Consider the following 27,530-nt stretch of genomic DNA (forward strand, 5'->3'; position numbering starts at 1 on the left):
CTTCTCTACTCATTTATTTAACAACTAGTGGCCTGGTGCATGAAATTCATGCACGGGGGGAGCCTCAGCCCAGCCTGCACCCTCTCCAATCTGGGACCCCTCGAAGGATGTCCTACTGCCAGTTTACAGGGATCGGGCCTAAACTGGCAGTCAGACATCCCTCTCTCAATCCAGGACTGCTGGCTCATAACCGCTCACCTGCCTGCCTGCCCGATTGCCCCTAACCACTCTGCCTGCCAGCCTGCTCGCCCCCAACTGCTCCCCCCTGCTGGCCTGCTCGCCCCCACCTTTCTTTCCCACTGGCCTGCTCATCCCCAACTGCCCCCCTACTGGCCTGCTCACTCCAAACTGCCCCCCCCCTGCTGTCATGATCACCCCCAACTGACCCCCACTGATGGCCTGCTCACCCCCAACTGTCCCCCCTGCTTGTCTGCTCACCCACAACTGCCCCCCCTCACCAGCCTGATCACCCCCAACAACCCTCCCACCAGCCTGATCACCCACAACAGCCCCCCACCAGCCTGATCACCCACAACTGCCCTCCCCTCTTGGCCTCTAACCACCTCTACCTCGGCCCCACCACCATGGCTTTGTCTAGAATAACGTCCGGAAGGTCTCCTGGAAGGTCTCCCAGTCTAATTAGCATATTACCCTTTTATTAGTATAGATAGAGGCCTGGTGCACAGGTGGCAGCCGGCTGGTTTGCCCTGAAGGGTGTCCCGGATCAGGGTGGGAGTTCCCTTAGGGCGTGGGGTGGCCTGGGCGAGGGGTCTGTGGTGGTTTTCAGGCTGGCCACACCCCCATGAGGTGAGGGTCCCTGCTGGGGGGCGTGGCCAGCCTGGGTGAGGGGCTGAGGGCTGTTTTCAAGCTGGCCACACCCCCTTTAGGGTGGGGGTTCCCTCTGGGGAGCCTGGCCAGCCTGGGTGAGGGGCTGATGGCTGTTTACAGGCTGGCCATGCCCCCCAGCAGGGACCCTCCCCCCATGGGGGCATAGCCAGCCTGGGTGAGGGGCTGAAGGCCGTTTTCAGGCTAGCCACACCCCCTTCAGGATTGGGGTCCCTGCTGGGGTGCCTGGCCAGCCTGAGTGAGGGGCTGAGGGCTGTTTGCAGGCTGGCCACACTCCACAGCGGGGACTCTTACTCCATGGGGGTGTGGCCAGCCTGGGTAAGGGGCTGAGGGCCATTTTCAGGCTGGCCACGCCCCCCAGCAACCCAGGCTCCCAGGCCCTCCTTTTTTTTCCCAGGCCCTCCTTGAGTGGAGGACAGGGCAGACGGGAAGCTTGGCTTCCTCCATCGCCGGGGGCAACCCAAGCCTCCTGCTCGCTCCAGCTCCATGGCCGCTGCCATCTGTGTTGGATTAATTTGCATACTCACTCCTGATTGGCTGTGGGCGTAGTGGAGGGATGGTCAATTTGCATGTTTCTTTTTTATTAGTGTAGATATATGTTAAGTACCTAGTAAATGGTAGGTGCTGTTCTTGAAGCTGGGGACACATCAGTGAACAAAATAGTCCCTGAATCCTGGGTTTCATGGAGCTTACATCCTAGCAGATCACCTGCATTGGACATGCGTGGCTATTCCACCTTTACCATTGATGCTTGAGAAACCAGCTCTATCCAGAAATTATACTGAATAACTTTCTTAGGCTTGGAAGTGTCAAATTTTATCTCTAGTTCAAAATAGAGACACAGGGAGGCAAGTTGGAGGACTGTGTGAAAAAAATGAAGGGATACCACCATTTGTCCACCATCCAGAACTGAAATGACATGGCTGACATGTACACATAAGGAACTGGTGAACATTGAAATTAGGTCTCAAAAGAACTGTTGGACCAGAAAGAAACTCACTACAGACTGATTCATTTGCCTGTCAGCATAACCATTATTGCTTTTCTCATTTTCGGTTCTTATAAGTGTATTTCTAATAGCACATGATCTCACTCATCTAGGGGAAATAATGAACAACATAGACTGATGAACAAGAACAGACCCAGAAACAAGGAGGCATGGATCAGACTGTTGGGCCTCAGAGGGAGGGTAGGGGAGGGGAGGGGTAAAGGGGAGAGATCAACCAAAGGACTTGTGTGCATGCATATGAGTCTAACGAGTGGTTAAGGACAACAGGGGGGTGGGGGCATGCGTGGGGAGGAGTGTGGGATGGGAATGGGAGGATGAGGACAAATATGTGATACCTTAATCAATAAAGAAATTTTAAAAAATGAAGGGAGTGATAAGTACAGATTAGTAGTTACAAAATAGTCAGGGATATAAAGTACAGCATAAGGATTATAGTCAATAATATTATAATAACTATATATGGTGCCAGGTGGGTACTGGAAATATCAAAGGGATTACTCATAAAGTATATGATTGCCTAACTACTATCCTTTACACCTGAAGCTAATACAAAATAACATTGAATGTAAACGGTAATTGAAAAAAAGAAAAATAAATAGAGACAGATGTGAAGAGAACCAGAAGAAAACTACCACTCCCTGAACTGCAAATAAGTGCTAGATAAATTCTGCATCTATTATGTTGTCCTGTGAGTTTCCCACTACCCACTCCCCTTTTTTACTTCTTGGTGAGATGGTTTATATTAAATTTGGAAGAAGAAGGCCAGTGTTAAGGTAAATATAGTCTATTTATACATAATAGGAATACAGTTCTTCCTTAGGCCTAAAAAATAAATGTTTGGGTGGTGGAGGTGGTAATCCAGGTAGAAAAGGAGAGAGGTACCTGCACAAAAAGATATGCACATGCATCCTCACAATTAGTGTGGTTAAGTCCCCCTGACAAGGAGAAGTTACAGTATATATGAGTCTGAAATAGTTCAGCTCTAATCAGATAGAGCAATTAGAAGATGATACTTCGATGTCTCAGTCCCCAAAAACTATAATTATAGAAGCTGATTGTGCCACACAAAGGGCTCAATAGTTGGAGCTGATTCATTAAAAACCCCTAAAATTTAAATCTTCACTACTAATCTTCCTCCACCCCAAGGCCTGGGTTGACCTGGGTCCTTTTGCTGTTCTAGGAAACATCAATCCTTTTTTCCCGGAAGCGCTTTAGGAGGCCCTGGCGGATCTGCTTAGACTTGATGCAGTAAACAATGGGGTTCATGAAGGGCGGGACCAAGAAGTGCAGGTTAGCCATGAGCACTGCCAGAGCAGGGTAGCTATGCTTCTCTACTCGGTGCAACACAGATAGCCCCAGTTTGGGCAAATAAAAGATGAGAACAATGCAGAGGTGTGAGACACACGTGTTGAGTGCCTTGAGACGTTCCCCAGGTGATGCAAGGCCTAGCACGGTCCTTAGGATCAGGGTGTAGGAGAGCACAATAAGGCAGGAGTCAAGGCCCAGTGAGAGGAGTATGGAGACCAGGCCAACCAAGCTGTTGATCTGGGTGTCTGAGCAGGCCAGTCCTACAAGGTCACAGTGCAGGCAGTAGCAGTGAGAGAGTACACTAATCTGGGGAAAGAGCAGACGCCACAGGAGTATGGGTCCTGGGAGGTTGAGCACAACAGCCCTCACCAGGATGGCAGCCCCCACTTTGGCCATGGCTGAATGGGTAAGAATTGTGGCATAGTGCAGAGGGTCTCGGATGGCAACAATACGATCAAAGGCCATGGCCAGCAGCACACCAGATTCCACATAGGTGAAGGCATGGATGAAGAACATCTGTGCAGCACAGAGATCAAAGGGCAGCTCACGAGCACCCAGCCAGAAGAGCCGTACCATAGTTGGGAAGGTGGAGGCACAGAGGCCCAGATCTGAGGCTGCCAACATGGATAGGAAGATGTACATGGGTTGTTGTAAGGCTGGGTCTGTGCGGATCAGGAAGAGGATGATACTGTTGCCCAGGATGGAAACCACACAGATAAGGTTGATGGGGATAGAAACCCAATGATGAGAAGCTTCCAGGCCTGGAAAGCCAGTGAGGAGGAAGGTAGAATGACCATAAGTGCTGGTGTTGCAGGAGAACATCATGATTCCAGGAAGGGATTGTGCAACCTACAAGTAAGAGGCATTCATTCATTTGATCATCCTAATATATAAAACCCCAGGGTCGCCAAAACCGGTTTGGCTCAGTGGATAGAGAGTCGGCCTGCGGACTGAAAGGTCCCAGGTTCGATTCCGGTCAAGGGCATGTACCTTGGTTGCGGGCACATCCCCGGTAGGGGGTGTGCAGGAGGCAGCTGGTCGATGTTTCTCTCTCATCGATGTTTCTAGCTTTCTATCCCTCTCCCTTCCTCTCTGTAAAAAACAAAAATAAAAATAATAAAACCCCAGGGTCCATAACATCCACAACGACTGGAAGCTTGACCAACCAGAAGTCAGGACGACCCAGCACTAACTGCCTCAGCTGTGGGAGCCTGGAACCAGCACTGACTGCTAAGGGGGCTGCAGATAAGGCCTGGAGAGAGGCCTGGGGAGAGAGAAGCAGGGTCTGATCCGTAGCCTCAGTGACAGCTGTTGATCAGCATTTGCCTCTCTCTTTCACTATGGGCCTGGCCAGCAGCCGTGCCTCTCTTTCTATCTGGCCTTGCTGGGGCTGCTGATCAGCCCTGCCTCTCTGATCAGGCCCATTGATAGGCCTGGAGACACTGACTGGCATAGAAACCAACCAATCAGAACCAAATCTGGGTGAAGTGCAAGGAGCCAATGGCTGCCTAGAAGGCAGAGCTTTTGACGCTGACTGGCATAGAAACTGACCAATCAGAACCTAATCTGGGTGAACTGTGAAGGCAGAACCTAAGGTGGGGGCTGAGGAGGGGTTTTAAGGGCAACAGCTGTTTGGTGTAAGGTGTAAGAAAGTGGTTCAATTTTTTAATGACTGGTTTGGCAGTATAGTGCATATGGCTGGCTATCAGTCCAGATATAGGGATTATGTATTTTTGTCTGCCAAGAGCATCTCCTCCTGCTGAAAAAGCCCCCCCCCCCCGATTTAAGCAATCCTATCCTATATAATCTATCTATACTACTAAAAGGGTAATATGCTAATTAGACCAGGTCGACCGGACATCTTCCGGATGTCTGAGTTCCCTCCGGACAAAGCCATGGTGGTGGGGGCCAAGGCAGAAGCCGTTAGGGGCAATTAGGCCAGCAGGAGAGGGCAGTTGGGGGCGAGATCAGGCTGGCAGGAGAGGGCAGTTAGGGGTGATCAGGCAGGCAGGCAGAAAGGTTAGGGGCAATCAGGCAGGCAGGCAGAGGGGTTAGGGGCAATCAGGCAGGCAGGCAGAGGCAGTTAGGGGCGATCAGGCAGGCAGACAGGTGAGCAGTTAGGAGCCAGTGGTCCCAGATTGCGGTCGGACATCCCCCAAGGGGTCCCCAATTGGAGAAGGTGCAGGCTGGGCTGACGGAACCCCTCCCCCCCATGCACAAATTTCGTGCACCAGGCCACTAGTCACTTATAAAGTCCCTAAGTGTGGGCTGCAAAAGAAGAGTTGCTCCATAACCCTTTCTTAGTCCATGAAAGAAACCTCATTCCTCTTAGGAGCTCCATTCCCTTCCATTTCCTGGCTAGTTTAATATTATCTTTGAATAAGTAGTATTGAATCAATTTTGAGTTGATCTATCCTTATTGCTTCAGCTACTCAATACCTATCTTTTCTTTTGCCTAAACAACCTCTTTTAAGCAATACCCAAAAGCTTGGTTCACAGGTCGACACTCAACCACTGAGCCACTAATTATTTAATCTGAGAAGTCACTTATCTCTTCAAAGTGTCTTCTCAAATGAAATAATTAGTGGCTCAGTGGTTGAGTGTCGACCTGTGAACCAGGAGGTCACAGTTCGATTCTCGGTCAGGGCACATGCCCAGATTGTGGGCTCAGTCCCCAGTGTGGAGTGTGCGGGAAGCAGCCAATCAATGATTCTCTCTCATCATTGATGTTTCTATCTCTCTCTCCCTCTCCCTTCCTCTGAAATCAATAAAAATATTTTTTAAAAATAAAAAGGAGAATAATATTCTTAGAGACAGGTTTTCCACAGTTTTATATACATGTTAACAAATATTCCAGAAAAGATACTCAAACAAATGGTGTATTTTCAAAACCATCTTCTGTGGAGGCTGGTTGGTTTTTCCTCTGGTGCCATTATGCAACCAGCATTTTCTGTATTTATTTTCTGGAAATGCTTTTGGGGCCCCTAACAGGCTCTTTGAATGTATTCAATGGTGACACATTTCTCTCCTATGAAGATGGGTTGAATTAGGAAAAGTAATCAAGAGTTCTTCAAAGCTAAGTCTGGTAAACTCAAATGCACTCAATTTTGTTAAACTCTCTCTTCCTAAATCCCACATCCACATCACTGGCTGCTTAAAGCTTGCACATTTTCTGCTGACTCTGCCTCTGAGACAGTTCTCTGGACACACTTAATCTGAAGGCACCTTCCTCTTACATATCTCTTTTTCATCCCTTTTACCATAAAAGCTGTTGTGATAGCCCCAAGTACTCTGTGACATTCCCAAGTACTTTGAAGTTCTCCTCAGTGTGGGCAGAATGGTGAGACTGACAGGTATCGAGGACACCACCTGAAGAATGAGGCAGAGAAGCATGAGCTCCAGAACCCCAAAGAGCTGAGAATGTGTACTGCAAGCTCGTCTGTTTCCATAGCAGTTAGGCTGCAGTCTCCACAAGTTCTCTCCTCATCAACAGGACTGCATCTCCATTTGTCTCCTAAGCATCTTCACATTGATTTTCATTGTAAATTAAATATCCTACAGAACCACAAACTGTAATTCCCCCATTTTCTCCCCAAAGTTCACCTTCTAATACCTCTCAGGCTTTATTTCCTTTCCTGTTATCCATGAAATTTCCAGGGGAAACACACACACACACACACACACACACACACACACACACACACACACACACATGCCTAGTATCTCTTTTCACCCTGTAACATATTCCCCATATCTATATTTGAAATATCCCCTCCTTTCACATCCCAGTTAAATAATGTAGCAAAAAATCACCATCATTTCCCTAGTATAACAGCCTCCTAACTGTCCTACTTTTGTCATTTTTGTCACTTTTTATTGTTCTAAATGTATCGTCCAGATTTCAATTTGAATCATGATCAGACTACTTGAGAAAAGGAAAGTGGACATTTAAATGAACATGTGCATAGGGAGGAAACACAGTGATCAGATTTGTTTTAGGAAGATGTCTCCTATAATATCTTTGTTTCATAACTCTCACAGGTCCCTTAGGCTGCAGGATCAAGTCTAAGTGAGATCATTAAAACAGGTCCATAAGGGGAAGGACCTTGTCCATCCTACATTTCTAACCTACTCAGTTACCTCTCTCCTAAGCATTATAAACACTATTCAGAAGACATTTTTCTACTCACCAAATATTTACCATATTTGATAATTCTTAAAATATCTCTTTTGTTGCAGTACAAAATACACGCAGCAAAGCCTGCATATTATAATTGTAAAGCTTGATGAATGAATTACCTCAAAGCAACAAGCACTCAGATCAAGAAACAAAATATTGTCAGCCCCAGGGAACTCCTGTGACCCCTTCCAGTTACCCCTCCTCTCAGGGTTAATCATCACCCGGACTTCTAATACCACAGGTTAGTTTTGCCTATTACAATCATGTAGGATATACTTTTTTCTATCTGCCTTCCTTCATTCAAACTTACGTCTGTTTGTTGAAGAAATGAATATATGATTTTATTATTTTTACCAGCACTATCTTACTAAACTGACTTTCTGTTATGTGTCAAGCACAGTACTAGGAAATGACAGATAGCAAAGAAAACTCACATAAGCCATCAAGATCATTTGAAGGACAGTTTTTTTTCTCCCCTTTATCCAACCCCATGTCTCTCTAAAGCAGATGCAGCATTTTGAGATCAGAGTGAGGTCACCTGCTGAAAGTAGTTCTCAGGACCAGTCCCTTCATCCTCCAGATGCAATGGCCAAGTTACCTTCCACAACTCATCTTTACCCAAGACCCAAGAATGCTGCAGTGTCTGATACAAGGGAAAAGGCATCCTCCTCCCCCTGTTCTAATGCTGCAGGGGTGAGAAGGAGTTCAGCAAAATGTTGTGTTTTTGCCATGTTTAAGAATAATAATAAAAGGACAATAATGCTGACTTCACAGAATGGTGTGGACATGGGAAAGACTACAAACTGTTTAGCACACAGTAGGCATTTATGAAAATGTGATGATAAGCAGAGATACCCTAGGATTTCACATCCATTATCTCATGAAGTCTCCCTCCTTCCCAAGTCGGTGAATGGCACCATCTCCTTTCTTTAGATGAGGAAACAGCCTGAGAGGTGTGGAAATCTGTCAATGGCCACATTAAGAGTAAGCATAAGAGACCAGCTTCAAGTGCAGTTCATTTGACTCCAAAGCTCATGTGTCTGTCCATTCCTCAGCACTCTCATCTCTAAAATCTTTAATGATAATACTTGTCTCTTGAGATCATTATAAAGATTAAATGAGAATACATGCAAAGCACTTAGAATAGTGCCTGGCACATAATATTCAATTAATGAATGTTAACTATTATGGGTTGTTTTAGTATTTACTACTTTATGAGGTGGGTATAATTATCATTTCCATTTTGCATATGGAAAAACTAAGGTACCAAGTAGTTGGATAACTTGCCTAAGATTGTGAAGTAAGAAAGTAGATGAGCCAGCATTCAAATCTAAGCAGTCTAACTCCGGAGCCCACATTCTTCAGCACTGTGTTATGTTGCTTCTTTCTGCTAGCTATGATGATTATTAATATCACTAATGCTTAAAATTTTCATTCCCAAAGAAGATGAAATACAATTTCAGATTTATGCAATCTCATCTACCACCCCTACCTCCTCCCTCACCTCTTATATGCATCAATCCTTGAGCTTCCCCATTGAAAAGTTCTAAGCTTATCAGAGGTCCATGTGTTAATTTGCCATCCCTACATTTCATAGTGCATGAGTTTCAATATAGACTCATGGCTTAAGAAAATCTTCCCTCTAAAAAAAAAAATCAAATCTCCTAAAGAGCAAAGGAGAAATATGATAAACCTACACCTGCAAAGGAAAACAATGAGAGGAAGAAACAGAGAGGGAGGAAGAAAGAGACAGAGAATCAATGCAGAGCAGAACCTTCTCAGGGTGTGGGGGAAATTAAACCACATTCTCTGCCCCTCTACCATCTATTCATCCTGGTTCCAGAAGACCATGAATAGTGCAAAGACTGTGTCTTCCTCTGATCAGGGAAGTCTGTCCCCAAATGGTTCATGGCCAAACTAAGAGCCATTAAGAATAATACCTAGCTTAGAGAAGGTTGGAGACCCTTCTCCCATGAGAAGATTTCCATGGCAACCAGGCATTAGTCTCCAGTACTCAAGAGGATATTAGGCTGTAAGTCTCTGGACTTGCCAACTGAGTCTTGAGACTGAAGAAGCCCCATGCCTGGGGCTAAGAGAAATGACAGAGAAATAGGCGCTGGCACAGCAGCCTTAGCCTAGCAAAGACGGTCAAGAGCTGGGGACCTAAGTTTTCCCCAAGCCCGTGTTGCTGTTGAGCACCAGCTCTTTTCAAGTTCTGCCAGCACTAGCTGGTTTGGCTCAGTGGATAGAGCATCAGCCTATGGACCAAAGGGTCCCAGGTTCTGTACTGGTCAAGGGCACGTACCTTGGTTTCAGGCTCCTGCTTGGCTCAGCTCTGGTCAGGGCTCCTGCAGAAGGCAACCAATCAATATGTTTCTCTCACATCAATGTGTCTCTCTTTCTTCCACTCTCCCTAAAACTCAATGGAAAAATATCCTAGGGTGAAAATTAACAAAACAAAACAAATCTGCCAATGAGAAATCAGGCAACATAGCCAGCTTTTCTATTACATCAAGCATGATGTAATAGAGGTGTGCATGAGTGCTTTAACATGGGGAGTATGTCAGAAAGGAGAGAAGTTCTCTAACCTTATGCCTATACCTAGGGGATGAAGGTGGTTGAAAAATTAGCTCTGATACTGCTCTGCTCAGAAATAAGCTTAGCATAAACCTGTCTAGGCCAGACATCTGTACCTGGGCAGTCAAACACTATCTGGAGGGTCTCCAGCTCCCCAGAAACAACTCAGATCCCTTTCACCTCCAGCTGCTTTCTAGCTGTTTGGAGCTTTTATGTTCTAGGGATGAAGGGGGACATGTGAAAAAGCGTTCAGTGCTGCCCAGAAGTAGAAACGCTGATGTAAGTTGGTGGTGCAAGGCCTCGGTGTTCAGTCTCCCCATCGCAAGCCCAGCTCTGACACTCCAGGCCCAGCACTCACCATAGCTGCAGAGCTTGTGTCTCCTCTCATCTATCTGTCCATTTGTGAAATGCATTTCTTGCTGTGTCAATAAAGACCAGAACTTTATAATCCTCCTGGTAGAATTAGGGAAATAACAGGTCTGCGGGGATCCCGGTGCAAATCCAAGAGATTTTCAGAGTTGAACTTACTGAACCCCCTGAGTCCTGGGCCAGGCAGCTCTGGGACTTGGTAGGAAGCATCAGGTGGTAACATCCTGATAATTTTCATAGAGGGCACCAGAAGAATACTAAGGTTTCCTGTCCTGAGCACCTGCTCTTCCCAAAGAGTCAGCCCCACGAGTTGCCTGGTGACGAACAGAGGCAGGTGGCGACCAAGAGGATGGTTAGGGACTGGGACACACTCGGTCCTTCTGGAGCAACAGAGACAGTGAGGCATTTCAATTTCTCAGGAGACTAAGCCTAAGCTTTTTCCAAATTCTGCCAACGAGAAATCAGGCAACACAGCCAAAGGGGTGTGCACGAGCGCTTTAAACATGGGGAGCATGTCAGAGAGGAGAGAAGTTCTCAAACCTTATGCCTACACCTAGGGGATGAAGGTGGTGGAAAATAAACCTATGATGGTGAAGTAATGTCTCTCCCTTTCTCTGCCAGTGTTAACCCTTGGAAATCATCCATCAAGCATGATGTAATGGAAAAGCTGAGACATATTTCTAGATCTGTCACTTATCAACTGTGATAATAAGCAAGTTACTTTAACCCCTGGGGCCGTTTATGCTTCACTTGTCAACTGAGAATAATGGTTATTTCAGGGGACCATTGTTAGAATTATAATAAGACGTGAGAGCACTCCGAAAAGGACTTGAAACCTCATAGACTCTCCATACATACTCCCTTTCCTTCCCAACATGGGACTGAGAACAGGCTTTGGTAGTCTGGACTCCTCTACATTGTCCATCCACATGTCATGCTTCCCACTCATAGTCAGAGTTTGGGGATTTTTAACTAAACTTTTTATTTGGAAATAAATTTAGATTTACAGAACAGTTTCAAAGATAGCATAAAAAGTTTCTGTATATTCTCCTGCCAGTTTCCTTAATGTTAATACAAACATGGTACATCTGTCAAAACTAAGGAATTACTGATAGTCCATGACTATTAACTACAATCCAGATTTCCTCGGTATTTCGTCAGTTTTCCCATTCGTGCCTGTTTTCTAATCCAGGATCCAATGCAGGGTACCACACCGTGTCTGCTTAGAAGGGCGGTTGCAGGGGCTGGGGGGGGGGGGGGGGGAGGGAGGGAGGAATGGGCCATCATTGTTTCATGGAGACAGAGTTTTGGTTTGGCAAGATGAAAAAAGTTCTGTAGATGGATGGTGGTGATGGCTGCACGGCAATGTGAATGCAGTTAATGCCACTGGGTTGTACACCTAAAAATAGTTAACATGGTACATTTTACGTTATGGGTATTTAGCACAATCTTTAAAATAATAAAGAAATAATCGAAGAAAATCCCTAGCTCAGTGACAAGAACACAGTTGGTGCTCAATCATTGTCAATTCCCTTCTTCCACTCACTGGTGTGATACACGCCTTGAGGTCCTGCAAAATAAATCTCTTATGCCCTGATGTTAAAAGAATAACACGTGTTGGGGAAAGGACTTGTTTCTGAAAGTAGGAAGCAGATGATGGCAAGTGAGGGCGCACCCCAGGCGCTCTTCTCTCCCACCAAACCTCCCTAAGAGCAGCTCCCACACGGGGGCACAGCACGTCGGGGTGGGCTGATGGCCCCTCCATCTAGGAGACAGATGTACAACTGTATTAGGTAGTGAGGACGTGGGCGGGGGCACAAAGCAGGAAGCAAACGCTGCGGAGCTGTCACTCGGACCCAGCCGCCCAGTAGCACTAGCCCAGGCGTCTGCAGCTTCCGACCCCAGCGGCTATCAACTCCACCTCCGCTCGCCCTTCTCCCGCCTCGCCCCACCCCTCCAGTTTCCTCTCCTCCTCTTGCTCCTCCCACTCTCTCCCCGGGGCCCGCTTCCCTTTCAGACTTGCCTCTTACAGAAAATCGAAAGTGAAATCGAAAGCCGGCTGCCGTCCCGAGTCCCCCGAAAAGGTGAGTGAACCGGGTTGGGCTTAGGGACCCCTGCCCAGGCCTGAAGATCCCCTTTCTTCCAGTTCCCACCCTAGAGCCTTGGGGGTCAGTTTCCCCTTCTCCGCAGCAGGTCTTCCAGGGAGGAGGCTGGGCTGGGAACGTGACTTCCAAGTCCTGTGGAAGGAGCTAGGGCTGCCCTGCTGCCCGCGCCGGAGCTGGGACCGGGGCGGAAGCCGAAAACCCAGCCGGAGGGTGGTCCCGAGGAGTCCAGTGTCGGGGAGGGCTGCGATCCTGAGACTCCCATCCCCGCCTCTAGCCCTGGCCCGTGCGGTTCATTGGTTGGAGCATAGTCCCGTGCACCGAAAGGTTGTGGGTTCGATCCCCGAACGGGGCGCCTATGGATGGCACCCGATCCCCGGACATTGGGCACTTTCTCTCTCACATCAATGTCTCTCTCTCTGTCTCTCTGTCTCTCTCTCTCTCTCAAAAAAATACTCCTCTGGAAGAAAGAGGGGCAGGGTTAGGATGGAGGAAATGAAGACAGCTGCCAAGTTCAGAGTAGCTGAGAGAAGAGCCCAGAGAGTGCTGATAACACATACGTGTGTGTGTGTGTGTGTGTGTGTGTGTGTGTGTGTGTGTGTGTAAATTTACATATACTTATAAGAATACATAAGAATAGCCCTGGCCAGTGCAGCTCATTTGGTTGGAGTGTCCTCCCATACACCAAAGGCTGTGGGTTCAATTCCGGTCAGGGCACATAACCTAGGTTGGGAGTTGGATCCCTGGTTGGGAAGACAGTTTTCACTGCCTCTTTTGGGGACTCAGTTACCCCCTTCTGTCTTACTGAATCAGACAGACTATGGAGGAGGAGGTTTTGTTATTCAGGTTAATGTTCTTGTCTTGTTTTAACCCCTCCAGTTCACTCTCCCTCGTATCTTCCTTTGAATTGTTTTGTTTTCCTCACACCCTTTCTCGTCTTCTCCCTAACTTTCCCCCCCCCCCCCCACTAGGTCACCTCGCGATCTCGACAGTGCTGCTTACTAGGAACATCCCCCCCCATGGCGTCAGCAAAGCCCTTGGCAATGATGTGGGAGGAGGTCACATGCCCCATCTGCCTGGATCCCACAGTGGAGCCTGTGAGCATTGAATGTGGCCACAGCTTCTGCCATGAATGCATCTCTCAGGTCGCCAAAGCTGGGGGCGGCACCTGTCCTGTGTGCAGGAAGCAATTCCTGCTCAGGAACTTCCGGCCCAATCTCCAGCTAGCCAACATGGTGGACAACCTAAGACAAATCAGCCAAAACGCCAAGGAGGGCACACAGAAGGAGCAATGTGGGGTGCATGGAGAGAAACTTCTCCTGTTCTGTGAGAGAGATGAGAAGGCTCTTTGCCTGGTGTGTTCCCAGTCTCGGAAACACCGTGACCACCCTGTGGTCCCGCTTGAGGAGGCTGCCCAGGAGTACCAGGTGAGGTCTGGGCACAGAGGCATGAACAGGAGACGGGATGGGAGGGAGTTGCCTGTAGAGGTGGGGGACTGGAGAAAGGGAGCGCGTTCCCCACCTTCTTGTCTAATTTAAGGCTCATCAGCACTTTCTTATTCCCAGGAGCAGGGAAGATGCTGCAAAGATCTTGTTTCCTTGTGGTTTCCTGGTTAATTAGGAATGAGTAGTGCCCCCACTCCTGCCACCTGAACAGTGTGGCTCTTTCTTAAGAAACATGAGGCTTTTTCCAAAAAAATGTCACAAAAATTTGAACCCCAATAGGACTCTAGTCCTCCCTCCTTTTCTGCCCTCAGGCTTTTCTGAGAACTCATATGATCTTCCCCCACCTCCTTCTTGGTCTGATTGGGCATTACCCTGCTATCTTTCTCTGCAGGAGAAGCTCCAGGTGGCATTAAAGAAACTGAGAAAAGAGCAAGAATTGGCTGAGAAGTTGGAAATGGATGTTGTAACGAAGAGAGCAGCCTGGAAGGCAAGAGTCACATCCCCAAAGGCGTCTTAGATCAAACGCCTAGACAGAGGCCAGGGTCCTAGCCTCAAGAAAACCCTAACCTTATCACTACCTGTCTGAAGAGTGATAGAGTCAGCGTATGTCACTCTCCAAGAACTAACAGTCCTCTGGGTCTCCTGGTAGAGGGAAATAAGCAATATGGAGCTCAAAGAGAGCTCCCAATCAGACACAAAAATTGAGAGTCTTAAGAGAAGATGCTGAGGGAAAAGCCAGACCCTGAAGCTCCTGCCCAGTCTTAGGGGATGACCGCACCAATGCCTTAGTATCTGGGACAGAGCTAACCCAGGAGAGATACGGCTACACCTGTCAGGAAATGACAGGGGCTGTGAGGAACAGACTTAAGGGAACCGCCAAGGCCTGAGCTGGGAAAACCAGTCTGACCAGGTGATTGTTTGACTGTGTCCAGATCACTGGTCCAAAGTAGAATGAGGAACTAAAGCGTATTCTGCACTGGTGATATGGAGGGGAGGCAGGTCAGGAGTGGAGTGGAAGGAAGTCATGGCCAATAGATACCAGAAGAGGAAGATTTAGGAAATAGGGAGGGTGAACCAAGCTGTGGTAGCAGAAGGAGTCATCTGTGTCATTGGTAGCCCTCTAACCACTAGCACAAAAGGGCGAGCAAAGTATAGATAGCACAAAGACTTTCTTGCCCCAGGACTTAAGAATGGTGTTGTGGACCTTCTTTGTGAGGTTGAGTGGGGACAGGTGTTACTCCTCAGTAACACTGAGATATGAAGATAAAAGGACACATTTGAGTGCTGATTTGGTTTTAAAAGAAGTTGAGGAGAGTCTCTGATTCCATGGGCTGATGCGGCTGTTATTCTAGGGCAACTGCAGTGTGCCGCACCAATCCCATTCCCTTCTTAATCCCAGAAGCCTCACCCACCCACTTTCCCAGCAAAATGGTGTGTGTGTGTGTGTGTGTGTGTGTGTGTGTGTGTGTGTGTGTGTGTTCCCAGACAGAGCCAGAGTAGTGAGTCGACAGGGAGTAGAAATGGGTATGGACACCTCAATTCTCCAAGCTTGGGAGATTTTGATTTTTTAAAAAAACCCACCTCTCTCTTTCCAATGACACCAAAGGAGAAGGTTGAGAAACACAAATTGAGGATTCACGCAGAGTTTGAGCAGCAGCAAAACTTCCTGGCTGAAGAGAAACAGAGGCAACTGCAGAAGCTAGAGAAGGAAGAGAGGGAACAGCTGAGAATCCTGGGGGAGACGGAGGACAAGCTGGCCCAGCGCTGCCAGGCCCTGCAGGAGCTGATCTCAGAGCTGGAGAGGAGAAGCCGGGGCTCGGAGCTGGAGCTGCTGCAGGTGAGACGGGAGAGGCTCCCACTCTGCTCTCAAGGAGGAACCAAACAAAAGCCAGAGCTCCCCGGGGCTACCATCAGAGCAAACAGAAACCTGGTCCCTGGAATTTTTTATTTTTATTTTTTAATAAAACAAACTGGAATTCAGACCCATGAATGGTTTGCATTCAAGGCATGGAAAGATACAGATTTAGGAGGGAGTAATCCATGCAGCAATTTTTTAAAAATGAACGTCTCTGACAACTGCCTGCTCTAACGTGTACCAGGTTCATGACCTTGAGAAAGGTCCTTAATCAGGTTTCTCATGTGGTAAATGGATATTATAATATTACATATCTCAAAGAATTTGTGTGAGAATTAAATGAGATAATCCACTAAGGCTTTTTGATGAGTATCTGGCCATGGGAAAGTTTTCCTAAAAAACTAAAAATATTGAACTGGAAATTAAGAGACGGTAGCCCAGCCCCAGCCCTGTCACCAATTCCCTCTATTCCCTTAACTCTAGGTTAAGCCATTTTTTCCTTTCCTGGACCTAATTTCTCCATTTGTGAAAAATAAGGGAAAGGAGATGGACTAAAAAACGAGAATTCCCCAAACTTTAGTCATAATTGTATCTCCTTTATACTTTCTGCTACTTCTATGAACTACCTAAGTGATCTTAACATGTTATTTTTTTCAATTGTCTCAATCTTTTGCCAGAATAAATTTAGTTTAAAAGGAAATTTGTCCTAACCAATAATAGCCAATCATGTTGATATTGTTGCTGATAATTTTTCTATTTCATAAGAATAAGAATAACTGCATATTCCTTTTTTTAAAATATATTTTATTGATTTTTTTTTTTTTTTACAGAGAGGAAGGGAGAGAGAAAGAGAGTTAGAAACATCAATGAGAGAGAAACATCAATCAGCTGCCTCCTGCACACCTCCTACCAGGGATGTGCCCACAACCAAGGTACATGTGGGACCTTTTAGTCTGCAGGCCGACGCTCTATCCACTGAGCCAAACGAGTCAGGGCTGAATATTCTTAAATAGCACATATTATACGCCCGGCATTGAATCCCTCCTGGCATTGTGCTGAGGTGGTACTCCTATTATTCCATTTTCTAGATGAGAAAACTAAGGCACAGAGGTGTTAAGAGACTTAGTGAGAGACAAAAGCTAAATAACTTGACCAAGTTCACCCGAATAGTATGAGATAGAGCTAAGATTACAATAAGTACATAACTATTTTTTTAAGTCACCAGTGTATATGCTACTTAAAATGATCTCATATCCACCAGTGATACATTTGCCAAGCTTCTAATGCACTTTTGGAGCACTGAGGAGCCTGCCAGGATCAGATACGGGCTCCCAACTTCAGCAACAGAATATTCTCAGGTGATTTGATTTCACATACGTGAGGGAGCAACATTAACGACAGCACAGGACAGAGCTTTAACCAGCCTTTTCTCTCCAAACAACTCAAGCCCACAAATGAGACAGAGCAGTTTCTGTGCATCCTGACTTGGCTATTCTTTCCCTGTGACTGTCTCTGGGCCTCCGCCAGGCTGGGCTATTTACTTCTTTCCACTCTCGCCTCCCACTTCCTCTCCCCAAGAATCTATTCTTTTTAACTTGTTTGATCATCCCCTTGGCTATAAGTTACATAGGGTTATATGTGGGTTTCTGGTTACCCACTAGCATCCACACATCCCTTAGTTCCAAGTTGGTCAGAGATGTCTTTTGGGCCATGGCCCAGAGGAACTGGGCAGAGCAGTGTCCTAAGGACCTCGGGGTGGCATCACATCACCCACAGGACTGACGTCTCAGTCGTTAAACCAGTGATTCTGGAACTTACTCTCTGCCTCTTTTTTCCTCAGGAGGTGAAAAGTGTCCTGGAAAGGTAAGGAGAGGTTTTCTTTATTGGAGGAAGGGGTGGCAGGAAGTGTATTTACCTGCATAAATGATTATTGAGTTAGAGAAACATGCTCTGAAGTCTTCCCCATGCACCTTCCTATTCTCAGAGATACAATCCTCCATAAAATATTTTCTGGTCTCAAAGGGCTAATTCTTGGGCATCTCATTTGGTGAGTTGTCCATAGTAATTGGACTATAACATCTTCACAAAACGAAGCCCCGACAAACAGGGAAATTCTGGGAAGTTCTGGGTCTACAGCCTGATGAGACTTCTTTTAAAAACTAACCAGCTACACACCTCCCAGAAAGAGCCATGAGTAGGACCCACGGCATGGGTGCGACTCCATGACGTTCGTTAGAAAATGATTCAGCGTAGATCAGCACCCTGCCTGTAAAATGAAGTTGGATGTGCTTGTTTGGTGACTTCGGGCTTGGAGAGGAGCTACGGACTATGCACGTGCTCCAGAGGCCCATGTGATGGGAGGCCTGGATAGCGTGTAAATCCTGCCTCCTTTTGCCTCTCACCCCCAGGGATTCTAATATAACAGGTGTTTGTAAATTTATGTTTAATTAAGTTATCAGTCATCTGCAAGAGAGGTTATCGCATTAGGGTTTGGGGAGGGTTGGGGAGGAGTTGAAGATGAGGCGTCTAACTCTGTTTCCCCCAGGAGTGAATCGTGGAAACTGGGAGAGATGGACATCACCTCCCCAGACCTGAGGAGTGTGTGCCTTGTGCCGGGGCTGAAGAGTATGCTGAGGATGTGTGGAGGTGAGGCAAGCTCCAGGAGCACAGAGCCGGCCTGCTGAACAGCAATGGGATGACAAGAGTGTGACTAGGTCCAGGGTCAGAAAGAGATGTCAGGTCAAAGTAGGTGGGGCAGGAACAGAGCTAGGGAAAGTGATTCCCTCAAAAGTCCCGACAAGGGCTGGAGCTGGCTTGGCTTGGGGGTCATTTCTTCACACAGTGATGGTCAGGCTCACCCTATCATCCCCCCACCACAGAGACAGAGTTAGTTACTCCCCACACACACTCTCCCGGCCTAACTGTGGTCCTCTCTCTGCAGTACACATCACTCTGGATCCACACACAGCCAATCCGTGGCTTATCATTTCAGAGGACAAGAGACAAGTAAGGCTTGGAGACACCCAACAGAAGGTGCCTGAAAATGAGGAGAGATTTGATACTTATCCTATGGTCCTGGGTACCCCGTGCTTCGACTCTGGAAAACGTTACTGGGAGGTAGATGTGACGGGAAAGGAGGCCTGGGACCTGGGTGTTTGTAGAGACTCTGTGCAGAGGAAGGGGCATTTTATACTCAGCCCCATGAATGGCTTCTGGACAATTTGGCTGTGGAAGAAACAAAGATATGAGGCTGGCACCTGCCCGCAGACTCCACTCCACCTTTCGGTGCCTCCACGCCAAATTGGGATCTTCCTGGACTATGAGGCCCATACTGTCTCCTTCTACAACATCACTGACCACGGCTCCCTCATCTACACCTTCTCAGAATGTGCCTTCACTGGGCCCCTACGGCCTTTCTTCAATCCTGGTTTCAATGATGGCGGAAGAAACTCGGCCCCTCTGACCCTCTGTCCTCTGAGGATGGGATGATAGGGATCCACTGACTGTTGATGGCTCTCTCTGGACATTGACACCTCCTTTGTTGACTCCCCTCCTCAGCCACTGATCCTGTCTTATTTCCCCATGGCCTCTGAACTGCCTTTGTCTCTGCAGAGGTGTTGGGATACCAGCAAGCCAGGTTTGACAAGGAGGTCACTGAACATCTATGTCAAATGATCTTCAACCTCAATATTCCTGCCCTAGATTGTTTATGATTCCTGCTACAAAAGAAACTAATTATATTTGGCCCAAACTCATCTGGATCAACCAAAACATGTTCTGCCTTCTTTTTTTGTTTTCTCCTCCCCATCTCTAGGCCTTTGCTCAGATCTCTATTTTATCTTACATAGTTTGCAAAAGGGCTTTCCAAGGAAATTGTGCCTCAATCTACCCCATTCAACTCTTGTTCTCATACTCGTTTGGGACAATCTTTCTAACACAAACACATCATAGATTGCTCCACATTTTTTTTTTAAGGTGAATTATGCACACCTTAGATTGCCAATATCCAGCCTGAATACCCATTCTTACCATTATCTCCCAACCATATCTTGATAATGGAGTTTGTTAAAGGGCACATCAATCTAAATGAAAGTTGTGATGGATTTTTGATGTGTCTGCTTGGTTAGGTTCTAAGCACCCTGTTTTTCAATCAAACCCTAATCCACATGTTGCTGTGAAGGTGTTTGGTAGATGTTGTTAAAGTCCATAATTATTTGACTGTAAGTAAGGGAGATCTCCCTAGATGAGCTGAGTGGGTCGGATTCAATCAGGTGAAAGGCACCAACAGCAGAACCAAGCCTTCCCTGAAGAAGATGTTCCACCTATGAAGAGCAGCTTAAGCTCATACCCAAGAGCTCCAGCCTTGCCCTTCCTAATGGTCTGTCCTGCAGATTTAGAACTTGCCTTGCCAGCCCCCATAATTGCCTAAGTCCGTGGTCAGCAAACTGCGGCTCGTGAACCACATGCGGCTCTTTGGCCCCTTGAGTGTGGCTCTTCCACAAAATACCATGGCCTGGGCGAGTCTATTTTGAAGAAGTGGCGTTAGAAGAAGTTTAAGTTTAAAAAATTTGGCTCTCAAAAGAAATTTCAATCGTTGTACTGTTGGTATTTGGTTCTGTTGACTAATGAGTTTGCCGACCACTGGCCTAAGTGAATCCCTTGCAATAAATCTCAATATTTATCACTTACTAGTTCTGCTTCTCCAGTGGAACTGTGGTTGGTATGAAGGCCAGGACTGAGATGACAGCACCACCTAGTGAAAGCCAACACTTTTGAGTTTAAACTTTTAAGGTTGAAACAATGAAGCTCTGTACCTGAGCAATAATAGGCCATGAGAGAGCCATTATCCTTCCAGCAAGCCTGGTTTCTTATCTAAAATAGAATCTCAGATGTGCCCTTAGAACATCTGCTAAATTTCATGAAAAATTCAGATACTGTAAAAAATGTTGGTGACCTTGAAAAGAGTTTATTGACAAAAAAAAAAAAGTTCTTTCTATCTTAACACTGAATAGAAAGGATAAAGAGAACAGAATTCTCAGGCTAGATGACATCATTACAGGAGCTAAATCAATATAAGTGGGCAAAATCAACCAGTGCCTTGATTGATAAACCAGAGGAAGGATATGGAAGAGAAATCAGTCCTATATGAATGGGGGTGTACTGGGAATGGTTGGATTCTGTATGTCAGGATCATGGAGAAATCTTTTTAAAAGACTATATTAATCAGCTTTTCTGCTTCTCTGTGTCTGCCTTGGGATTGGTCAATGTTAAATGATGGCTTGTTCCCTTCAATTGACATATTATAGTGGGAGAAGAGTACCATAATGATATAACCTTAAATATTCTCATTTCTCAAAATCCGAATACCTTGCCATATCAGGTTACTCTGATGTTTGGACAGTTACTAGTACATTACACAGATGACATATTACCAACTCCTTGGTCTCCATCAAGAAGAATTAAGTAGTAGAGATTTTATATATCTCAGCTTTTATTCCCACAAATAGTTACTAGCAAGTGATCCAGGTATTCCCCCTGGATCCAGGTATCTCTTGAGAAATGGGGGAAGATTCTACCATCTATTCTAATTTTGATTAATATCCTTTAAAATTCAAATGGGATCTATTGACTTTTGTGATCTCTTTGATTCTATAACTTCCTTTTGCACAGAAGAGGCAGGAATTATTACACTGAAATTTCAAAGATAAACCTGCTAAGACAAAAGGAAATTAAAATTTTATCCACTGGAACAAAATAACAAACCTTAATTGTGTGTGTGGCGGTGGGGGGGAGCAGACAGGAAGAGATTAACCAAAGAACATATATACATATATGGATAACCTATGGACACAGACAATAGCATGGGAAGGCCTGGGGTACATGGGTTCATGGAGGCTGTGTTCAGTAATGATGAAGACAAAGAGGCTATTCCCAATGGGAGCAGCAAGGTGGAAAAATTGTTTTAAAGGGGGAAAGAGATCCATGCATGCTGGTCTTCTAGGGCAGGGATGCCCAGCAGAATGAAGACCAAGTGGCTAGTGCCAAAGTGGTTGGGGGTTACCATGCCCAGGACAATACAAGTGGGTATATAGGATTTGGCCATCACCTCTTCTTTCTTCCTAAAGAGGTGAATTGGATTGCAATATGGGCGTTGGGAACAGAATGAAGACAGAGTTAGGAGGGGCTTAGTGCTAAAGGCTGTACATGCAATATCTCAGTCACCACATGTGAGATAACTGTGGTCATTTCCCCATGTTTTTCTAATGAGGGAGCAAGCAGAGCTTAGAGAGTTTAAATAATTTCCCTACCCAAGGTCCCCTGCCTGTTGAAGGGTGGAGCTAGAACATCTTCCAATCACTTCCTGTCTGCCCTAGGCCACCTTAGACCCCTTCATCAGGCGATTGTGATGTGTGATGTGTGGAGATTCCTGACTCATGGCTCAAAAAAGAAAAACAGAAGATTTATCTGTTGTTTATTCCCTTAACCTGCCCATCCTCACTCTGCCACCTTCAAATTCATTTACATTTGAATCATCTTTCATCTCTTCCTCTATTCCTCTTCCTCCTATTTTGCTTTGCCCTCCATCTGTTATCTTTAAAAACTTCTCCCCATTAATCTGTCACTCTAGGATTTCACTCTTCCTCTCTGTTGGCTTCTTTTTTTTTTTCTCTTTTATTTATTAACTAGAGGCCTGGTGCATGAAATTTGTGCACAGGGATGGGGGGGAGTTCCTCAGCCTGGCCTGCACCCTCTCCAATCTGGACTGCTGGCTCCTAACTGCTCACCTGTCCACTGCCCTGATCCCCCTAACTGCTCTCCCCTGCTGGCCTGATTCCCCCTAATTGCTCTCCCCTGCCTGCCTGATCACCTCTAACCACCTCTGCCTCCGCCCCGCCACCATGGCTTTGTCTGGAAGGTCGTCCGGAAGATGTTCAGTCTAATTAGCATATTATCCTTCTATTAGTATAGATAGATGCCACCTTGTCCTAAAAATGCAGGTTGATAACAGGTTTTCCTATCATGGAAGGGGAACCCACAGTAGCATCCTGGGTTCTGACCAGGGCTTATGCACTCATACTTTATCTCAGCAGATGAGATTCCTAGAATAAGACTCTTGGATGTACCTTGAACATTTCTATGGATTTTGCCAAATCCTCCAAAACTGTTGAACCACTTTAAACTCCCACCATTAACCATGCATGTGCCCTCTGTTCTACTTTGATGCCAATATCATTGATTTCCCCCTAGAAGCTTCTCTCCCCTCAGCCGGGACTGCTTGGCACTTCAGCCAACCTCACTGTTCAGCCTGAAACTTGATTTCCCGAGATACAATTATAGAGGAGGAAAAATAGTTTTCCTCTACCCTTCTGAGTTATTAGCAGAGGCCCTTGTAATGAAAGACAGATCACCAAGAGAAAAACAGAAGTTCATTAACATGTGTACCTCGTGTATATGTAGGATATCCCAGGGAAAAATGAATAACTCCCCCAAGGTGGCTTAGAATCCAGATTGAAAAACCTTCTTCCTAGGGAAAGGGGTTGGGAGATGTAGGCCTCTTAGAGGAGAGTAAATGATTTTTAGGAAAGATGAATGGGGGTTGGGGGAGATAGTTTGTAACAAAGTTTGGGTGTGATGTCAACTTGTAGTCTCCTGTCCCGTGACAGGAGTCAGTCTTCGCTGGCTGATGACACTTTTCCCATCGAGGGGACCTATGACATTTAAACTCCTTTAGGGGGGTCTGATTTTAGGCAGATCAGGAGACTTCAGTGAAAGCCTCTCCTTGCATTTAATGTTTTTCAAGCATCTGCAGCTCAAGATCATCAATATAAAAACACGGCATATGTTGGGGTAGCATGTTCTCTGACCCTCAAAATAAACCCAACAAAAGCTTGTTTTCTCTCTTAGATGATTTGCCACAATAGCGCTATTCCCTGGAGACAGTATTCTGACCAGACCTTCCTGGGAGTGGTCATAACATACCCTGTGCTTGTAGAAAGGTGTGGGCCATATCACTAAATAAATCAGGATCAGTTTTCTCATCTTGTGGAAAGGGAGATAAAGTTATGATAGTTTATCTCCCTTTCCACAGGTTTCCTGCAGGTTTTTGTCTCCACTGTGGTCCCAGTGCCACTGCTGCCTTGGGGCTCGAGGCTGCTGGGTGCCGGGCCCCCCTGCAGGTTTGTGTCTCTGCTCCTCTGGCCCCCCATGGCAGTGGCAATGAAGCAGGCCCAGATGCCCTCCGCAGGTAATGTGGGGCAAAATGCCTGCACCCCGGCCCAGCCGCCATCTTGGTTGCAGAGTGACAGTCAATTTGCATATCCCCTCCTTATTGGCCATGGGCACCGCCATCTTTGTCATGGGGTTATGGTCAATTTGCATGTTCCTGCTTTATCAGATAGGATTCTCACCCAAAGATATTTTTTTCATTGAAAAAAAAAATTTTTTTTTTTTTTGAGCGAGAGAGAGAGAGGAAGAAAGGGAGAGAGACAAAGAAAGAGAAACATCCATGTGAGAGAGACCAATCAATTGGTTGCCTCCCCCACATGCCCTGACCATGGCCTGGGATCAAGCCTGCAGCCAGGGTGCAAGTCCTTGACCAGAATCAAAGCTGTGACACCAACACTCTAACTAGTGAGCCAAACCAGGGAGCTCCTTCTTCTTAATATTACATATGTTCAGGTACAAATTTCATTTTAAATTTATCAAAATCACAATGAAAACCTTGCAGGAATAAGTGTTTTTAAAATAATCTCCATATCTTATAGTCAACTTATTTGTGCTGATCGAAATAGTATTAATATTTACTATTTCTCATGAAAACAGAAACAGAAATATTTGGTGTAATGATCCTAATATTTTATTTATTGGAAATAATATATGTGCACACCCAATCCAGGGATAGAGTTGTATAGGATGAGTGGGGTTGGCAGATATAAAGAGCCATAATAACTTGACCCATGTGTATGTGAAAGAAGGGTTGTTGTTGAAGTAAATCTGAGTTCCCCGAGAAACTGGCTTTTCCTGGAGTCTTCAGGCAAATACATAAAACTCTCTGCTCTGTGGAGCCCAAAACTCAGAGACCTGCTTGATTCATCATGCTCTAGGATATAAAGACTACATTTGAAGCAGATGAATAAGGTATGTATTGGTGTGGGGTAATCTTCTAGGAAGTAAAAATGAGAGTATCCTATATATATTAAAGGGCTATGGGGCCTAAGGTAAACATTTGAGAATATTAAGACCTTGTCTGATGTTAAGTAAGCAGAGTAATATCTAATGCTCTCCAATCCAATTTAAAGCTGAAGGTTGTTGATGACCTCCTGCTAGGATAGCATCCAAGCTCTTTAATTTGTAACCAAACAATATACTTCTGTTTTGATCTTTTTACCATTGCATAGTAGCTGCGATCACACAATCACACAGGATTGTAATATGTTTTAAATGAATTAAATATTTATATGACAATAGTCAATCCTTAAACTCCAAGACGACTTCATCCCATTCTCCACCTAATTCACTTGACATCCTACAGCTAAATGGGCTGAATTACCCCCTCAATTAGGTTCCTATAGTAGCTTTATTTACAATTAACATGTTCACTTAGGTTATTATTTTATTGGCTAAATAAATATCTATCTTTTCTGTAAAATTATTGCTTCACTAAAAAAAAAAAAAAAAAAAAAGACAATACCCTATTTCTTTTTTCATCCTAGTTTTCCTGGACCACTGGCTATGGAAAAGAATTGGGTGCCATAAGGTTTGAGTACAATTGGAAATGTTGACTATGTCTGTAAATAGAAGGTGAAGTCCCAGGTCATATGCTCCAGGTATAACTACCTTAAACCACACTGGTGTTAGTCACACTGTCTTCCACTTTCTGGGTATCCCTGGAGCTGAGAACAAGCACATGTGGATTTCCATCCCCTTCTTCATTTCCTATGTCATCGCCTTGCTTGGGAACAGCTTACTCATCTTCATTATCCTCACCAAGCGTAGTCTTCATGACCCCGTGTACCTCTTCCTCTGCATGCTGGCCACAGCAGACATTGTCCTCTCCACATGCACAGTACCTCAGGCCTTGGCCATCTTCTAGTTCCATGCTCAGGAGATTCCCTGGATCGCTGCATTGTTCAGGTATTCTTCATCAATTCCACCTTTGTCTTTGAGTCAGGGATCTTGCTGATGATGGCATTTGACCACCACATTTCCATATGCTACCCACTGAGATACAACACCATTCTTATACATACACTGATTGGAAAAATTGGTCCATCTTTCTGAGAAGTTATAGTACAATATTCCCCATAGTATTTCTTCTGAAAAGACTGAAGTTTTGCAGAAGTAACATTCTTCCACACACTGTTTGTGAGCACATTGGGTTGGCCAAATTTTCCTGTGATGACATACAAATAACATCTGGTATGGACTTTTTGTCCTAATGTCAACAGTGATTTTATATGTTATGCTAATTTGTGTTTCATATATGCTTATTCTCCGTGCTGTCTTTCTCATCCTTTCCCAAGATGCTCGTCACAAGCTCTCAACACATGTGGTTCCCATGTCTGTGTCATTATTCACTTTTATCATCTTCTCAGCCTCACTTACCGGTTTGGACGGCACATTTCACCCCATATCCATGTACTGCTGGCCAGTGTCTGCATTCTGGTTCCTCCTATGCTGAATCCCATTATTACAGAAAACCGGAGAAGAACCAAGCAATACTTAGAGAGATGGAGTTACATTTATTACGCGCGGGTCCAGAGGAAAATGTCTCTCAAATTCTGGGCCCCAACATGGAGGAACTTTCCCTATTTATATGTTTTTACCTTCTTTGACTCCCAAATATGGGGTGTTTCCGGCCCCCTTTGCAAGTTCTTAAAGAGCCCCTATGTGCTGTGGCTTTGAGACCTCAACCAAAGCCTTGGCCTGGTGCCAGCACTCATAATTTCATCTGGGGAAGTTTTAATGGCCTCTCAGAAGTGGGAGTAGTCTTATTTTCCTTATTATTCAAACAAGCAAGCATTTACAGAAGCCAAAAAGCAGGGTTAAAATTTAAAACAGCAGTTTTTATATAAGATGGATGCTTCACCGTCATTTATGGGATCAAGACCAAACAAATCAGGGATCAGATGACTCATGTCTTCTTCCCAAAAGAAATATGATTTTGAGAATGGAAACCAAGCTACTGTTTTCCCAACAGTTATGAGGTGAGCTTTGGAACCCCTACTAGATTAAGGAACAGTTGAGACTAGATAAATGTCTCACTGAGTGTAAGTTTCTGAAGTAAATCCACAGGTGAGCTTGGGAACATATATTTTCACATCTCTGATCAATAATAATATATTGGTCCTGCCTGGGTGACTTGGTTGGTTGGAGTGTCATCCCATACACTAAAAGGTTGGAGGTTGAAGTCCTAGTCGAGGCACATGCCTAGGTGGTGGGTTCAATCCCTGGTCAGGGTCAAGGAGGCAAACGAATTAATGTTTCTTTCTCATATCAATGTTTCCTCCCTCTCTCCTCTCTCTTCCTCTCTCTCTGTCTCTGTCTCTCTCTCATACTCTAAAATCAATAAACATATCCTCAAGTGAGAATTAAAATAATAATAATAATAATAATAGTAATAATAGTAATAGTAATAATAATAGAGCTATCTCAGACTCTGAAAAATAAACCAGTTCACCTTTTTAATTCATTCCTAGTCTATAACTCTAAAGAAGTATTTTAAAAGAGATCAATTATGGATAATGTTAGATTATTCTTTCTGGTTTTTTTCATGTCTTGATGTGGTGATGAGGTTAGGAGAGAGGAAGGAGGGAGAGATCAAGCAAAAACATTCTGG

At 45.4% G+C, this 27,530-nt stretch overlaps 2 protein-coding genes and 1 pseudogene across 3 annotated transcripts; 2 read left to right on the forward strand and 1 right to left on the reverse strand.

Annotated features, from left to right (window-relative positions):
* Window positions 1–3,031: 3,031 nt before the first annotated feature.
* LOC307109565 (olfactory receptor 51G2-like) lies at window positions 3,032–3,985 on the reverse strand (the record flags this gene model as incomplete). Its single annotated transcript, XM_079788378.1, has 1 exon — window positions 3,032–3,985. One exon carries the CDS (start codon window positions 3,983–3,985, stop codon window positions 3,032–3,034), a length of 954 nt encoding a protein of 317 aa, XP_079644504.1.
* Window positions 3,986–12,296: 8,311 nt separating this feature from the next.
* On the forward strand, window positions 12,297–19,452 carry TRIM21 (tripartite motif containing 21). The gene is made up of 7 exons (XM_079788348.1): window positions 12,297–12,373; window positions 13,363–13,818; window positions 14,228–14,323; window positions 15,443–15,673; window positions 17,532–17,554; window positions 18,237–18,337; window positions 18,633–19,452. The coding sequence occupies exons 2-7, from the start codon at window positions 13,411–13,413 to the stop codon at window positions 19,178–19,180; spliced, it is 1,407 nt and encodes a 468-aa protein (XP_079644474.1). The 5' UTR covers window positions 12,297–12,373; window positions 13,363–13,410; the 3' UTR covers window positions 19,181–19,452.
* A 4,444-nt stretch (window positions 19,453–23,896) lies between these two features.
* LOC307110131 (olfactory receptor 52B4-like) lies at window positions 23,897–26,853 on the forward strand (annotated as a pseudogene). Its single transcript has 3 exons — window positions 23,897–23,936; window positions 25,519–26,380; window positions 26,785–26,853. The product of its transcript is annotated as an olfactory receptor 52B4-like (transcript).
* Window positions 26,854–27,530: the final 677 nt, after the last annotated feature.

Source organism: Cnephaeus nilssonii (assembly GCF_951640355.1).
Source record: "Cnephaeus nilssonii genome assembly, chromosome: 13".
Taxonomy (NCBI): domain Eukaryota; kingdom Metazoa; phylum Chordata; class Mammalia; order Chiroptera; family Vespertilionidae; genus Cnephaeus; species Cnephaeus nilssonii.